Consider the following 18,393-nt stretch of genomic DNA (forward strand, 5'->3'; position numbering starts at 1 on the left):
TTTATTTTTTTTTAAACTGAAGTGCGAAAGTGAGAAAGCAGCCGTAATGCAAAATGTGCAATGGTGTATTTTTATTAGCAGCGTCCTTTTAACCATCCCTGCCAAAAACAAAACATAAAATGCTTGCATCAACAGGGAAACAGCTCTGAGTAAAGCCAACAACTATTGCTACATTACAAACCTGCCAATATTACGTTCCAGGTCTTTGATCTGATTCTGGTCCTCTTGGTTTTGTCTCAGCATGTCCTGCTGTTCCTCTGGGCTCATTGTATCTAATCCATCCAGCAGCCATTTTTCCCGCGTGGCTTTTTTCTAAAAATGTAATAAAAACCTTTTCATATGTATTATAATACCAATATCTGCAGTAGATACTACAAAGAGTTCTTTCAAAGTTTCCATGATTCTATTTAATATCTTTATTTATTTTTTTGCCCATTAGGGTAGGCAAAGAGTTATTATGTATATATCAGGCACGTAGGCGGCTGCTCTGCTGACTCAGGCACTGCTGCACAGAAGCCCACTGTTGTTTGTGCCCACCACTGCACGGCAACTATGAATTCATTCAAAACTTACAAGTGACTTTAGGAGGAACCAGGGCAATCATTATGTTGTCATGGAGAGCTTTGTAAGACTTCATTTAACTTTTTTAAGATCATATCAAAGCTAAAATGGTAGAAATGTAAAACAATATTTTTTAGAGTTTATATTCACGTCTGACATTCACAATGAGACTACTCCAGAATGTGACATTCACAACCAGTCTCCTCAAGAATGTGATGTTCATAATGAGACCCCCCAAGAGACCATGCAATCCAATATATTGGCAAGAGACAATGCAATCCAAGCTGCTTACATTTTAGGTGAGGTAGATCAGGAGTACTTACAGTTTTGTATCATTAATGGGCCAGCTTTGGTCCAATGGCATTTGAAAAGCTATAGGTGGTAGAAAATCTTATCAAACAGAAAAAAATAAAACTGGCTTATCACCAGGGCTCAAGTCCTGCGGGAATGCGTGGGAACGGAGTTCCTGCACTTTTTTCACAGCAGGAACTCAGTTCCCTTTGCAGGACTAGAGCAGCCGAGCCGCCTGAGCCAATCCTTCACTAAGCGGCGATGCCCAGCTCGAGTCACTGTCAGGGGCAGGCGAACCTTAGTAATCCTTTATGTTACTGGCCACTTCCTGTATATGGATTCATCGGGTAGTGTGCGGGTATTCCGTCACTTCCTCGATGCCGCAATGTCTCCTGGGAGCTTTTGTCATTGTTCCCAGGAAACATTGTGGAGGTCTGCCACGAGTTATCGTGGTATTTAGAAAGAACGTGCTAAAAAAAAACAAAAAAACATGCAATTTAGTAATTATGCATATGAGCGTATCTTCTTCTTTTTTTTGGGGGGGGGGGGGGGGGGAGTGGATCTTGGGTGGGAGTTCCCACACTTTTTTTCCCAGGACTTGACCCCTGCTTATCAGTTTTGGCCAAGCTTTGCCCCTATAACTAATAAGGGACAGCTTGGCTCATGGATTTGCTGGGATCTTTATCTCATCCACTGCATTATGGCAATGCCATGCTTTATATAGAACGCTCTGGCTAGAAATTTAATCCAAAGCACTCATTGTGGTTGTTTGATCACATTTTCACTATTGTAAATACGCACTGTTATTTTGTGTATTTATTTACATAATTGTTATTTGCACTTTGATTGCACTTAGCACTCTATTGTTATTTTCATTTCAGCAAGCGCCACAAACACCCCCTTTATTCAACTGTCTAGTGTGAGAGCGCATATATGGTTGTGGCAGCTGTTGTATTTTACTTTAGTTATTTATTTTAGTTTGGTTTGCGCATTAGTCCTTATGCCTGTGGTATAGGGTGGCACAAAGAGAAGGGAGCAAGCAAGAGTCACTGCTGGTGCTGGCATACATCAGAGAGGAGCAAGTAAAAGCAGGGCCGTCTTTAAAGTGGAGGTTCACCCGAAAAGTTAATTTTTAACCTTAGATTGATGCTCATTTTGTCAAGGGGAATCAGGTAGTTTTTTTAAAATCGAAGCAGTACTAACCATTTTAGAGAGCGATCTTCTCCGCCGCTTCCGGGTATGGGCTGCGGGACTGGGCGTTCCTATTTGATTGACAGTCTTCCGACAGGCTTCCGACGGTCGCATACATCGCGTCACGAGTAGCCGAAAGTAGCCGAACGTCGGTGCGCAGACGCCGTATAGAGCCGCACCGACGTTCGGCTTCTTTCGGCTACTCGTGACGCGATGGATGCGACCGTCGGAAGACTGTCGGAAGACTGTCAATCAAATAGGAACGCCCAGTCCCGAAGACCCATACCCGGAAGCGGCGGAGAAGATCGCTCTCTAAAACGGTAAGTACTGCTTCGATTTTAAAAAAACTACCCGATTCCCCTTGACAAAATGAGCATCAATCTAAGGTTAAAAAATTTTTTTCGGGTGAACTCCCGCTTTAATATTGATTAGACTCTGGGCAAACATTTTCTTGGGCCCTCCCGAATCCACTTATCAACTATCTGAGGGCTTGTGCGGGCTCAAAGGGCAGCTGTTTTCAGGCTCCACCACAATGACTGGGCCCGGGGCAGCTTCTCCTTTTGCCCTCTGTTAAAGACAACCCTGAATTAAAGGTTTGTCAGCCTTGTCCAATCAATCAGATAAAAATTGCCAACTCTCATCTCCTGTATAGCCACTTTAATCAAAATTCATCTTGGCTCCCTAAGAGTCGGTTCACACAGGGGCGACTCATCAGGTGACTTAGCCGCCTGACAAGTCGCGCTCTGCTCTATTCAATGGAACCGTTTTAATAGGAGCGACTCAAGTCGCTCTGACTTAGAAAAAGGTTCTTGTACGACTTTGGGGGCGACTCGGGGCGACTTGCATTGACTTCAATACAGAAGTCATTTTGCAAGTTGCCTCTGAAATCGTCTTGAGATCGCCTTGCCGAGTCGCCCCCAAAGTCGTGCCGCCCCAGTGTGAACCGGCTCTAAAGGTCAAAGCTTTGTTTTCTATCTTGAAGTGTCGGGCTGATGTAACCCAAGTTTGGAATGAACATTGTTTAAAGGCATTTCAACACATTCTGTTTACCAAATGCACGTGTTTCAGAGCAAACATAGTTATGCACAAAGGATGTCTTTCTGTGCCTGCGCTGTATTTATTTTTCAGCAGACCACATGGCATGCACTCCATTGTTCCCAGTTCTCTACTGAAAGAAGTAAATCAAATCTATCTCTGTGGTATGTGCAGTTATATAATTCTTTGCAGGCTTCGCAATATTGTACTCTGCCGTCATGAAGGAATTTTGGAATATGAGAACAGAATGTGTGCATATGTAAAACTGAGGCCGCGTACAGACGAGCATACATGTACGATGAAACCGGTCCGCCGGACCGTTTTCACCATACATGTCTGCCCGGGGATTTCTGTATGGTGGCTGTACTCACCATCATACAGAAATCCGCGTGTAAACAATACACGGGGCGTGGCCGTGCCGTCGCCGCAACGTGGGCGGCCCTGCCAGTTCAATGCTTCCACGCATGCGTCAAAGTCATTCGACGCATGCGAGGGATGGCGGGCGCTGGGACATGTACGGTAGGTCTGTACAGACGACCGAACATGTCCGAGGGGACAGGATTCCAGTGGGCTGTTTTAAAACAAGTTCAGAAATATTTGCCCGTTGGGAAAAGGCACGGTGGGCAAATGTATGCTGGAATCCTGTCCGCTCGGGCCTACACACGACCGAACATGTCTGCTGAAACTGGTCCACGGGGCCTGAGATGTACATTCCGGCTAGTGCTTGATATTCACCAGATAACTCGGATTGTGACAAAAATCCAGTATCAGCTAACTGCTGAGAAGTTTTAATCCCAGTGATAGCAGAGAAAATAATAGGTGGCATGTACTTACAGTATCTCACAAAAATAAGTGCACCCCTCACATTTTTGTAAATATTTTATTATACCTTTTCATGTGACAACACTGAATAAATTACACTTTGCTACAATGTAAAGTAGTGAGTGTACAGCTTGTATACCAGTGTAAATTTGCTGTCCCCTCAAAATAACTCAACATACAGCCATTAATGTCTAAACCGCTGGCAACAAAAGTGAGTACACCCCTAAGTCCAAATTGGGCCCAAAGAGACATTTTTCCTCCCCGGTGTCATGTGACTCATTAGTGTGTTGTAGTTGTACTGTCTACCCTCAAGTTTTTTTTTACGCAAGATGTGCATAAACTGTCAGCGCTATATAAATGTACAATAATAATAATATTCCACAAAAAAATTATTTAAAGATCTTCTGTCTAGCCTACTTTGATTGCATGGAGGCCAGACAGATTAGAGCTAATGAATATTTCCGTTTGCCAAAGAAGACAACACTTCCTCGCCTGACAAAGATGAAGTGTTTGATGAGAATGTGCAAGTTGACTCTCCTAAAGCAATCCAATCCTTTTGGAAGAATAATGTTTTTTTGTTGTGGAAAACAAAAACAAAAAAACTTTGGGCCAGATCCACATAGGGAGTATACCGGCGTATCTACTGATACGCCGGCGTACTTTCAAATTACCCGCGTTGTATCTTTAGTTTGAATCCTCAAACCAAGATACGACGGCTTCTGGGTTCGATCCGACAGGCGTACGGCTTCGTACGCCTTTGGATCATAGGTGCAATACTTTGGCGCCCGCTGGGTGGAGTTTGCGTCGTTTTCCGCGTCGGGTATGCAAATTATCGATTTACGACGATCCACGAACGTATGCGCTGGTGTGTAGGCACGACTGACCATCAGTCAGCTTCATCGGTTAACCGATGAAAACGGTCCATCAGACTGTTTTCATCGGATGGACTGATCGTGTATACAGGGCTTTAGAAGTCTTTTGGGTTATTATAAAAACTGGGCTAGGAGAGCAAGACCTGTAAACAATCACAAGAGGCTATAGTAAGCATGCATATGTAGTGGGGGAGGGTGTTTTAGTTTATATTAAACTGCACAGTACTTATAAATGCTTTAAAATGCTCCAAACAAAATAAAACATAAAAATAAAGCAGATAAACACGACTAACAAAATGTAAAAATTAAAGAAGACAAACCCACATAACATGATATCTATCAACGAAAGCAGATAAATTCGCACAACATAATAGTAAAGCCAATCAAGTCAAATAACATAATATTTATCCATAAAATAAATGCTCCAAATAAGCAAATTATGGAGATACAAAGAAACTATTTTCAAATACCGATATAGTGCAATTTGCCGTACCTTTAAATGATGTAGTTTTAATTTTCCTTCTTCAATTTTAAGGCGTCTTTGTGCAATTTCTTCTTGCAACTTCCTTTTATCCTGAAGCAAAAAATATATATAAATCAATGGATGAATAATTTATGGAAAAGTCTAAGTATGGTATGGTCATAAAAGTCCCCACCTTCAGTAATGGCCCAATGTTGCACAGTTAAAGCGGAGTTCCAGCCATTTCTGTGTTTATTAAAAGTCATCAGCTACAAAACGTGTAGCTGTTGACTTTTAATAAACACAAACATACCTGTCCCACGGTCCAGCGATGTGGCCGCCTGGATCCTCCATTCTCTCCCCCACGACGGCATTTCTAGTGTTGGCACCCGGCTGTGACAGCTTGCAGCTTCACACCTGGGTGCGCATTGCGCATGCAAGAGTCGCGCTGCACCTCCTGAATGACTGAGCAATCTTCTGGGACCTGTGGCATGTCCCAGAAGATTGCAGGGAGGAAGGGAGAGCAGAACTTCCACTCGAGTTGATTAGGCGGTGAGAGCGTAAGTGGGAGCTGGGTACCTGTCAAAACCAGGTACCCCCCCCCCCAACCAAAAAAAATGACTCCTTAAAGCGGAAGTTCCACTTTTGGTTGGATCTCCACTTAAAGGACAGGCTATTTAGGGATATTCTATTGCTATTTAGGGAGCAATAATGAGAACATCACCTGCTGGAAATTAACCGGTATAGTTGTTCAAAAATACAATACAAATACATTACATCACATTACATCACTTCTGAATTTTTATTCTGTCATATGAGATATTTCTTCACTTTAGTAAATTCTTAATTTTCGATATGAAACTAGCATGCAAAAAAAAAAGCAAAAAAAAACAGACAATAATTTTACCAATAATCTCATTGTGTGTACCAGCCATAAGAAATGAATGGGTGTGCATGCACAGCGAGAAAAGAGCCCTACAGAGATGTTTTTCTGAAAAGGCTGTGCAGCGTGCAGTGTCAATAATGAGCCAAATTGTCAAGAATACTAGAATGGGAAAAAAGATAGGTATTTGACTTGGTTATCTGTGCTCAGGGGGGTTAAATAAGGGACAATTGTGCCGAAATTCAACACTGCCAGATCACAGTATTTTATGGAAAAAAGACCCTCATTCATGCCCCAAAAAAAAAACAGAGGGCCAGATCCTCAAAAGAGATACGACGGAGTAACTGCTGTTACGTCGTCGTATCCCTGTTTCTAACTATGGAACTGATCCACAGAATCAGTTTTCCATAGTTAGGGAGAAGATCCGGCATGTGTAAGGGACTTACACTGCCGGATCTTAGGATGCAGTACCGCATCCGCCACTGGGGGCATTTCGTGTCGAAATGCCGCCTCGGGTATGCAAATTAGCACTTACGGAGATCCACTAAGCTTTTCAGCTTCGTTTTTTCTCCGTAAGTTTTAGTTTGCAAACGCAAAATTAGTGCTGCTTTTACAAAGTGGAAACTGTTTACACCTTGTGAAAACAGACCCTTCTGTCCAGCGCCGTATCTTTTTTTTTTCCCGACGCAACTTTATTGACCCGTCGCAATCCACAAAGCTCGGCATAACGTAATTTCGCGCTATGCACATCGGGAAAATGACGTCACGAGCATGCGCAGTACGGCCGGCGCGGGAGCGCGCTTAATTTAAATGGGAATCGCCCCCATGAAAGTAGGAACGCCTTGCGCTGGCGGAATTTAAGTTACACAGCCAAAAATTTCTAGGTAAGTGCTTTGTGGATCGGGCACTTAGGTAGAAATTTTAAGGCAGTGTAACTTAAATGGAAAAAATTAAGTTACGCCGGATCTTTGTGGATTACCCCCAGAATTTCCCAAATTGCAACCAAGGTCCTTTGGTGTTTACTATTGAGAATTGATGTTTTTTTTATGCAAAGATTAGATAAAAATAATTGAAGGGCTGCCCCATAAATATACATAATCAAAGTATACAGAGGAAAAGTTTTTAATTTTTAAACCAGCTAAATTCTATCACATGTATTTATACAAGCATTAAATAATGTAAAGTATAAGTGAAACTTTTTTTTAGATTTTTATAGAGTGTAGAGAGATTAGACTATCTGTCAGTTTGTATTGCTGCCTGTGCCCCCATTAGGGAGATTCACCCTCTCGATTTGTCCTGTTTACCATTAGCATTGAAAGTGAAAATAAAAGAAAGTCACAAATTTTGGATTGTCCCCAAAAAAGTAATGGAGGGGAAATATTCCAATGCAGACACTGGCTCTGGTGGTCTAGGGGTTCCCAATGGATTTACGGGGTTTCCTCTCACTTCCTGTTTTGGCTATGGGACAGGAGGGCAAGGTAGATCTCCCCAGTGGGGCACAGATGGCAAAACCATCTGAACCAATAGGGGTTATTATCCTCCCTTACTCTATCCAAAATGAAAAAAAAAGTTTTTCCTATAGTTAATTATAACATTTTTAGTCAAAGGTTCAGCTTACAAGGAGGACAGAGATATATACAGTATTTGACAGCCATGGCCAATCCCCAAGCGCTGTCACATGTGGAGAATCCATAGCCTAGTGTAAGCTATGACTTAAAAGAGAAGTATGGGTTTTATTTTATTTTTTGTCTCATACTTACCTCGGTGGATGGAGCATCAGACCGATGCTCCATCTGTCCCCCCGCCGTATCTGAACTGAGAACCTAGCCACCGAACATCGCCGATGGCTGGGTTCTCACAGCTACCAGAGAGGAAAGCTGCTGACTGTCAGTCAGCGTCTTTATTCTTTGCTTCTCCACGCTCATTGGCGTGCCGAACATTGGAGGGGTGGGGAGAGGCTGTCTCAGCATCTCAGTGGCTCGCTGAGACTGCCATCAATCAGGGCAGCTGGGAGATCCAGACTTGGAAGTCACGATGACGCCCTGCCTCGACTGATGGCAGTGAAGTCAGCGGAGAGCAGACTTCAGACCGCTCTCCGCTGAAAACGGGTCACAGGAGTGCGAAACATATTGCACTCCAGTGACCCAGAGGAGAAGCCCAGCCTAAAAAGCTCAGGCTGGACTTCTTCTTTGAGCAAATTGTAGTTTACACCACAGACATCTCCAGCTTCTGCAAAAATAATAAGGTGAGAACATGCTTCTGGGGAGGGTGATTGATGTGAAGCTGTGCTTTGCTCTTAATGGGCAAAGCACAGGTTCACTTTATGAAAAAAGTTAAAGGAGTTGTAAAGAAAAAACATTTTTTGCCTAAAATTATTGTCTGCAAGGTAGACAGACAGAATAGTGTAATGATTCTGTTAAAAAACGAGTAAATACCTATTAAATTCCTTCATCTATATCACCTCCGGCATTCTAGTTTCTGTTCTCTCATTGACTTCCTGGTTTGCGGTGCTCGTTCATGTAAGAACTACATTTCCCAGTATGAATTGCGCCACGCCCAGTAATTCACACCTCCTTGAAGTCTCTAACACGTAGAGAGCGTCCTGCCGCACAGATGTAGTTCCCAGGAGGGGGTGAGCATGTTACTGACCACCGCAGTAAAGCCTCCCTTAACGGTGGTCAGTAAAATCAGACAAGCAGGAAGTGAACAGAACAGAGAAGAAATAGAGCAACTTCTGAGCAAAAACGAACAATGAGGAAGTGAAAAGAGGAATGTCTGCAGGTAAAGGATGCTTATTATGAAAAAAAATAATAATTCCTTTACAACCCCTTTAAGGTTAGGATAAAAGATAGAGGGTTAAAGTATAACTAATTTTTGGTTTTGAATAGAGTGGAGATTGGTTAGAACAGATGTCATGTTTTTATTGCTGTCTGTGCCCCCGTTACGGAGATTTATTCTCACTATTTGTGCTGTTTACCATTATCAATGAAAGTAAATGTAAAATAAAAACATTTGGGTTGTCCGCCAGTAATAGAGAGTAATAGAAAGTAATAGAGGGGAAATCTTCCAATGGGGCACTAGTTCTGGTGACCTGGGAATCCCAAGGAATTCCATTAATTTGCAGGGATTTCCTCTCACTTCCTGTTTTGCTATGGGACAAGAAGTGAATGGAAATCTCCGCAATGGGACACAGATTGGCGAGAATAAACCTTACAGGGATTATAATCCTCCCTTACTCTATCCAAAATAAGAATTTAAAGTTTTGCCTATAGTTCTACTTTAGGGGTCAGGATTAACTTTATAGTTAAAATGGAATTAAAACTAACAATTCATTGAGTAAGAGTTAAGCTTCTGGTTAAGTGTTTATGGTAATTTAATACATTGTGCTAGGTTTTATGATTAATTTGAGAATTGGGGTTATGTGTTAGGGTCTCATTAGTACTATGCAAGAGGACAGTTTTGGACATATATATTTTTTTATTCTTTTAAAGTGGTTGTACACCCTGTACAACCACTTTTACCTACAGGTAAGCCTAGATTAAAGCGGTCCTCCACCCTAAAGTGGAGTCCCGCTGATCGGAACCCTCCCCCCCTCCGGTGTCACATTTGACACCTTTCAGGGGGGAGGGGGGTGCAGACACCTGTCTAAAGACAGGTATTTGCACCCACTTCCGGCCACACGCTACGGGCGAAAGACGGGCATTCCGTCACATCCCGTCTGTCGCCCGTTGTGTGCTGGGAACACTCGGCTCCCAGCACACAGCGTGTGAGCCAATCGGCGGGCGCAGCGCGACTCGCGCATGCGCCGTAGGGAACCGGGCAGTGAAGCCGCAGCGCTTCACTTCCTGGTTCCCTCACCGTGGATGGAGGGGGGAGCAGCAGGGTGACGAGCGATCGGCTCATCCTCTGCTGCGATCACCGCTGGACTCCAGGACAGGTAAGTGTCCTTATATTAAAAGTCAGCAGCTGCAGTATTTGTAGCTGCTAGCTTTTAATATATTGTTTTAGTGGCACATCCGCTTTAAGGCTTACCTGTAGGTGCTAGAAATATCTCCTAAACTTACACTTACAATAGACAATGGCGCACTTTAGAAACGGCGATCGTGCCGTTTCTAAAGGAGGTCATGCCGTGACGTCATCACAGCTCCGGCCAATCACAGAGCCGCGATACCGGAAGTAACTCCAGGACGACATGTCGGGCACCGCAACGGGGGGCTTCAATTCCAGGTGATTATTACATAATGCTATGCATACTAGCTCATTATGCCTTTGTCTTGCCTTTATTTTTAAAGTGGGTTTTCAACCACTTTAATTTCCATAAACCTAACACCAAGAACTAATTGTGTTGAGCATGCAGGAAACACACGTTTAAAAAATACAGAAACCTTTGCAAAAACACATACTAGATATTTATGTTGTTTTGTGTATGTGATTTAGTAACATTCAACAACTAACACCTAAGTTTGAGAATCTGCACTATAATTCTGGCAGGGGAAAACATGTCCTAAAACAGTCAGCAAAAATAAAAATATTAATATTAAGGTTTAACCTGGAAGTTCTTAAGATTATAGTTTTTGCAGTGGGACATATTCCTGCATACAAAAACAGATAATGGTTGGCATACCAAATATTTATATATACTGTATATTCACAGTATATACTAATATATATATAGATACCCACAATCTACTGGATCCATTACAATCAGGCTTCCGTCCCGGACACGGGACAGAAACGGCCTTACTCAAAATATGGGACGATGCCCTCGAGGCCGCAGACGAAGGAGAATCTTGTCTCCTGGTTCTGCTGGACCTAAGCGCAGCCTTTGACACGGTAGACCACAAACTGTTACTGATGCGACTAGCCAAGGTAGCAGAAGTCGCAGAAGGTGATTTACCATGGTTTTCTTCCTTTCTTGAAAACCGATCACAGACAGTTAAATTGGGTTCTTTCACGTCGGAAAAGCGCACGGTGTCATGTGGAGTCCCCCAAGGATCCCCCCTGTCACCGGTGCTTTTCAACATCTATCTTCGCCCTCTCTTTGATATTATCAGTAGCCAAGAACTACTCTATCACTCTTATGCAGACGATACGCAACTGTATTTTCGCATCTGCAACAAAAAGGATCATCATCCCAGTTTAGAGAAATGTTTCTCTTTGATAGAAAACTGGATGACAAAGAGTTATCTTAAACTCAACAGTTCAAAAACAGAACTCCTTATGTTTCACGCCAGCCGAAAGAGTCAACTGGCAACAACCTGGACACCCCCGCCCATTCTGGGCCAAATCATCACCCCTAGCTCCAAAGTCAAAAGTCTCGGGGTCATCTTCGACACCTTCATGACAATGGACGCACAAATAGTGTCAGGAGTCAGCGGAGCGCACCATCTGTTGCGCCTACTACGCAGACTTATTCCATTTATCCCCAAAGAAGATGTAGCAGTCGTGGTGGGAACAATCGTGAATTCCAGACTGGACTATGCTAACGCCCTGTACCTCGGACTCCCAAAGTACCAAATCTCCCGTCTGCAAGTCGTTCAGAATACGGCCGCCAGACTGGTGACTGGGAAAAAAAAATGGGAATCAATCTCACCTTCGTTGAGAACCCTTCACTGGCTGCCAGTAAAAGACAGAATTGCATTTAAAGCACTCTGCCTGACACATAAGTGCATCCATGGGAAGGCTCCGCAATATCTTTGCGACAAGATAGAACCTCACAATTCGAATCGCGTTCTGCGATCCACCGACCAAAATCTGGTCAGGGTACCAAAAACCAAATACAAGTCCAAAGGAGAAAGAAGGTTTGCTTTTCAGGGTCCTAGACTATGGAACGCTTTACCAACCAGCATTCGGTTGGAGGAAAACCACCTGACTTTCAGAAGACAGATCAAAACTCTGCTCTTTTGATGTCATGAGACACGAACAACTAGCGCCCAGAAGCGATTCAGTTCGCATGCGCCGCGCTTTATAAGTTTTTTCATTCATTCATTCATTCATTCATATATATATATATATATATATATATATATATATATATATATATATACTGTACACACATTCCATAATTCTAAGATGGAAAAGAGGGACATCCTGTAGGATTGAATAGTTAGGGAATAGACAGGTCTCTGTGACATGGACCACGAGAAGTTTGGGATTTATAAAGGACAGACAATTATACTCAGCTAGGTGAGGTCCCCCGACAACTCTGCAGTGATGGGAGGGGCTGGCTCAGTCTCTCAGCACATCACTGAGAGGCTGAGCCAGGTGTCGGTCCAGGCATCTGAAGGGATACCAACCATGTGGTCGGGATATTCCTAAGCCTGTGGATTTAGCCCACTGTCCGCTGAAAATTTTGCTTATTTAACCCCTCTTAAGTAACAGTCAGAGTTGGCGGGGCTGTGTAATCTACAGTATATGCTGCCTGCCAGTAAACATACACTGCACTCACAATAGTAAAGGCCTAGTCAGCTGTGGTGGGGCTGTGTAATCAATCTGTGGGCTGCTAGTAAACATCCACTGCACAGTACAGTGGAAGTTTACTAGGAGCCAGCAGATCGATCACACTGATTGACTTCTTTAAATGCAGACCTTATTCTGCATATAGCCAGGCACATATGTACATCTCACCCTCACTGCCATGTGCTTGTCTTTATTGATATAACTTCCTCAGGTAACAGCCATACACCCAGGCATGATCGTCAGTAGTACAGTCATTGCAGGCTGTCAGTTTTCTCAGATCATGCAATCTACGGCCAAGCTGGATCACAGAGATGATGACTGGAGATTGGCTGCAAGTGTTTGCTCTGGGGCACCACCTGCCACTACACCTTATTTTCAACTTCCTGTAAATCTAGCTACTAGTGCTGCAATAGGAGTAACATCTGTGGAGTCACCTGGAAGTGTACAGTATGTCTCCTCTGTTCCTCAGTAGCCTCTCTATCCAGGAGAAGTATGTATGAACACCACCTTCACCTGCAGCGGGCATACATACACAGTAGCAGCTTGTTTTCCGGAATTACATAGAGATGGTGATGTTTCCCTGTTTGTCTCCCCCCTCCAGCTGACTTTCTAGGGGGTTGCATGCGTCAGTGATATGAATAGATCTTGTAGGGTGGGGGTTGAGTTGCAGCTTCTACTGGTTCTAATAATAATAAAGGCTCAGTCAGCATTGGAAGGGCTGTGTGAGCGATCTGTTGGCAGCTAGTAAACATCCATTGCATTCATAATAGCACAGGATCAGTCAGTGAAGGCATGACTAGCAATAGCTTAACCAGGGCACACAGTGTGTGTGTGTGTGTGTGTGTGTGTGTGTGTGTGTGTTGCTTCACAGTGAGTGATCTAGTTCTCTATTTTATTGTTATATTTTGCTATATGGCAAGATAAGAGAGGGGGTTGTCACTACAGTGCTGTGCTGTAACTCCACCATAGGAATGCCCATAAATTGGACTTCAGCCTGGGGTGGAGCTGACAGCCAGCACACACATACGTAAACATTTGCTTTTATTGGGTCAGAACAGGAACAGTGCTACATGCACTTGGTGCCCTAAAGTATTCAACAAGAATATTTAAATTGTGGTGATACATTTTTAAACAGTACATTTATCTAAACTTGATTTACCTGTTATTTCTAAATCACAGGTAAAAGATGGACATTTAAAGAAGGAACAAGGGACAGAGGGCTTTGGTTCCAACAAAGGAACACTTTCTCAAATAAGGGACAGTTGGGTGCAATATAATGTACACAAGAAAACATTTAGTAAGAGGAGCTGGATGGGGTGAGAGAGAATTTAAATATTTATATTCTCTCCCCCCTTCCTCCCGATATATATTCTACCTGCTCTTGCTTTAATTACTGCTATTTTACAACTATTAAAATATGGAAATACATATGCACACACACTTATATACGGTATATATATATATATATATATATATATATATATATATATATATATATATATATATATATATATATATATATATATACAGTGAGGAAAATAAGTATTTGAACACCCTGCTATTTTGCAAGTTCTCCCACTTGGAAATCATGGAGGGGTCTGAAATTGTCATCGTAGGTGCATGTCCACTGTGAGAGACATAATCAAAAAAAAAAAATCCAGAAATCACAATTTATGATTTTTTAACTATTTATTTGTATGATACAACTGCAAATAAGTATTTGAACACCTGTCTATCAGCTAGAATTCTGACCCTCAAAGACCTGTTAGTCTGCCTTTAAAATGTCCACCTCCACTCCATTTATTATCCTAAATTAGATGCACCTGTTTGAGGTCATTAGCTACATAAAGACACCTGTCCACCCCATACAATCAGTAAGAATCCAACTACTAACATGGCCAAGACCAAAGAGCTGTCCAAAGACACTAGAGACAAAATTGTACACCTCCACAAGGCTGGAAAGGGCTACGGGGAAATTGCCAAGCAGCTTGGTGAAAAAAGGTCCACTGTTGGAGCAATCATTAGAAAATGTAAGAAGCTAAACATGACTGTCAAGCTCCCTCGGACTGGGGCTCCATGCAAAATCTCACCTTGTGGGGTCTCAATGATCCTAAGAAAGGTGAGAAATCAGCCCAGGACTACACGGGAGGAGCTGGTCAATGACCTGAAAAGAGCTGGGACCACCGTTTCCAAGGTTACTGTTGGTAATACACTAAGACGTCATGGTTTGAAATCATGCATGGCACGGAAGGTTCCCCTGCTTAAACCAGCACATGTCAAGGCCCGTCTTAAGTTTGCCAATGACCATTTGGATGATCCAGAGGAGTCATGGGAGAAAGTCATGTGGTCAGATGAGACCAAAATAGAACCTTTTGGTCATAATTCCACTAACCGTGTTTGGAGGAAGAAGAATGATGAGTACCATCCCAAGAACACCATCCCTACTGTGAAGCATGGGGGTGGTAGCATCATGCTTTGGGGGTGTTTTTCTGCACATGGGACAGGGCGACTGCACTGTATTAAGGAGAGGATGACCGGGGCCATGTATTGCGAGATTTTGGGCAACAACCTCCTTCCCTCAGTTAGAGCTTTGAAGATGGGTCGAGACTGGGTCTTCCAACATGACAATGACCCGAAGCACACAGCCAGGATAACCAAAGAGTGGCTCTGTAAGAAGCATATCAAGGTTCTGGCGTGGCCTAGCCAGTCTCCAGACCTAAACCCAATAGAGAATCTTTGGAGGGAGCTCAAACTCCGTGTTTCTCAGCGACAGCCCAGAAACCTGACTGATCTAGAGAAGATCTGTGTGGAGGAGTGGGCCAAAATCCCTCCTCCAGTGTGTGCAAACCTGGTGAAAAACTACAAGAAACGTTTGACCTCTGTAATTGCAAACAAAGGCTACTGTACCAAATATTAACATTGATTTTCTCAGGTGTTCAAATACTTATTTGCAGCTGTATCATACAAATAAATAGTTAAAAAAATCATACATTGTGATTTCTGGATTTTTTTTTTTTGATTATGTCTCTCACAGTGGACATGCACCTACGATAACAATTTCAGACCCCTCCATGATTTCCAAGTGGGAGAACTTGCAAAATAGCAGGGTGTTCAAATACTTATTTTCATCACTGTATATATATATATATATATATATATATATATATATATATATATATATATATATATATATATATTTTATTGCATTTATTGCATACCACAATAGTTTAAGCAGCACAATAATCCAAATATTTGATGAATGTTCTCAGATGTATCAGGCCAACAGCACTGAGTAACAACAGAATGTACTTTAACATTACTTGGAATCATACAAGAAACTTCCTTCCTGTAGCAAGAAAATCCTTTGTTAAACTGTACTATAATTGTCTATAGTTCCACTACTTTTGACCTGAAACAGGACATGTTCTAATTTAATGAGGCAGTGCAAATAACCATATGGTGCATTTGTGGTAAATGGCTGCCCACTTATTTGGTGAGATAGGTTACAAATCAAACACCATTTTCTTAGACTGCTGTCAGAAGTGCTTAAAAGTTAGCAAAATCCACTAACTCTACAGCAGCGATGACAGCACCCTGTTTGCCCCAAAATGCTTTATTCACTATATTATATTTTAACCCAATAACTAATCTTGGATTTCCCATTTTTGCAAATATCTGGGAAACAAATTGCCTGTGTCTCCGACATTTTTTTTTTTTTTTCATCCATGCCACTGACTTCAATGTTCTGTGTGTTCTGTGTGCTAAGGGGGTGATGGGGGCAAGCTTACTGAGGAGAAACAGTAAGTGAGAAATTCAGACAAAGAAAAAAAACATTTAGAAGGGAAATCGTAGGAAAAGGTAAGTGAACCAAAAATGTACTAGCTTAAAGGAACCTATTTAGAAAATAAAAAAAACAAACCTTTACAACCCCGTTAAGACCATTATTTACAAAATTGCTTATGTAGCAATATATTTTCTATCAATTCAAACGTGATTTTTTTCTTTTACTCATTCACGCCACATAGAGGGTTAACTGTAGATTAAGGAGACATCTCACTAGTGACTGTGAATCTAGGATCCAGCAACTGGTAATTCAAGTTTATGCTGGTAACACAGCTGTTCCTGAGAGTGCCAAAGCCAACAGGCCAATTTTCCAGCGTCTCACCCACAAAGACGACTGATGCAATTGGAGATTTACAGACATGGGTGTAGGTAGTTACAAAAATCCATCTGACAATTCCATGGTAACTCCACTTTGTGTACATGTGTGTGTGTGTGTGAGAGTGCAGGGTATTACTGAGGCATGAAGACTTCAACATTACAATAACATTTCAATCAGACTTTCCCGGTTGCACAGGTGGCATTGTCAGCAGCTTAGTCACTTTCCTATGTTGGGCTCTGATAATGACATTGTACAGCTGTGTTTTGTTTAGGTAGCAGAGAGATTATAATTCATTTTTAAAGAATAGCGTATTGCTCCCAGCTAAAAGGATTAGCTCCTACGTAAGAGGAGGTTGAATCAATGAACAATAGCCATCAGCTCCAAAATAGTTTTATGAAAAGTGAAGCCATAGTGAGTATGAGTTGTCAAGAGTAAGGACGCTAGTTTGAAACATGTAATTGCATTGTAATTATTTTAAAAGAATGAATAAAAGTTGACATCTACGATGGTTTTACCCAAACACAAGGGCCCGGATTCACAAAGCACTTACGCCGACGTATCTCGAGATATGCCGCGTAAGTGCAAATATGCGCCGTCGTATCTATGCGCCATGCCCACAAACTGAGATACGCCTAAAAATAGGCTTCATCCGACCGACGTAACTTGCCTACGCCGGCGTATCGTGGGCGCATATTTACGCTGGACGCAGGTGGCGCTCCCACTGATTTCCTATTCAAATATGGAAATGAGGGAGATACGTCGATTCACGAACGTACTTGCGCCCGGCGCATAATATACGCGGTTTGCGTAAGTCGTATGTCCGGCGTAAAGTTATTCCCCATATATGAGGCGCAACCCATGCAAAGGTATGGACCAGGGAACACAAGCCGTCGTATCTTTTGTCGTTTACGTTGTACGTGAATATGACTAGGCGTAGGTTACGTTCATGTCTTAGGCAGTGATCAGGCGTATCTTAGGGAGTAGTTCCGACTTGATTATGAGCATGCGCACTGGGATGCGTCCACGGCACGGCGCATTCGCAGTTGGCGATTCGTATCTGTCTGGTGCTCGGCCCATCATTTGCATGGGGTCACGCCTCATTAGCATGGCTCACGTCCACTTCCACTTACGACGACTTACGACTTGGAAACCCAGCGCAGATTGGCAGCACTGGCTTTGATACGCTACGGCGGCATAAATATGCGGCGATGTATGTGAATCCGGGCCAAGAACTGTAACTAAAGTAGACTATGACACTGCTGGAGCAAAGGGAATGTTGCAGGGCGAATAAGCTTTCCATCCATGATTTTCTTTCACCTGTATTTTGAAGAGTACAGTAGTCAGTACTCAGGAGGAGCAGTTGCCTCTATGCACCTTGTTATCTCCAAGGTTATAGTGTTCAGCTCCTGTATTTACATAACTGTCTGTTTGAGGTACAATTTAAGTATTTATCTCTGATGTTCTCTAGAGCAGTTGGCGAGTAGAGGATAGGATTGGGTAACAACAGCAGGTTCCAACATGATGTAAGACTGCATGCTGCCCATCCCTGTGTTAGACTGCCTTTAACAGTGGCATTCTGATCTATTATCATTTAGGGTAGAGATACACAGCCCAAACATGTTAAACAGTATATTTTCAAGGTTCATTGCTTGCCATT

At 42.6% G+C, this 18,393-nt stretch overlaps 1 protein-coding gene across 1 annotated transcript in view; it reads right to left on the minus strand.

The window, feature by feature from the left end:
- PALMD (palmdelphin) overlaps nt 1-18,393 on the minus strand; it is a 91,466-nt gene that overhangs the window by 43,530 nt on the left and 29,543 nt on the right. The window contains exons 2-3 of the mRNA XM_040359963.1: nt 5,266-5,346; nt 182-312 (exon numbers count right to left, since the gene is read on the minus strand). Coding sequence (XP_040215897.1) covers nt 182-312; nt 5,266-5,346 — 212 coding nt within the window. The remainder of the gene's footprint in view (nt 1-181; nt 313-5,265; nt 5,347-18,393) is intronic.

Source organism: Rana temporaria, chromosome 7, assembly GCF_905171775.1.
Source record: "Rana temporaria chromosome 7, aRanTem1.1, whole genome shotgun sequence".
NCBI classification, from domain to species: Eukaryota; Metazoa; Chordata; class Amphibia; order Anura; family Ranidae; genus Rana; species Rana temporaria.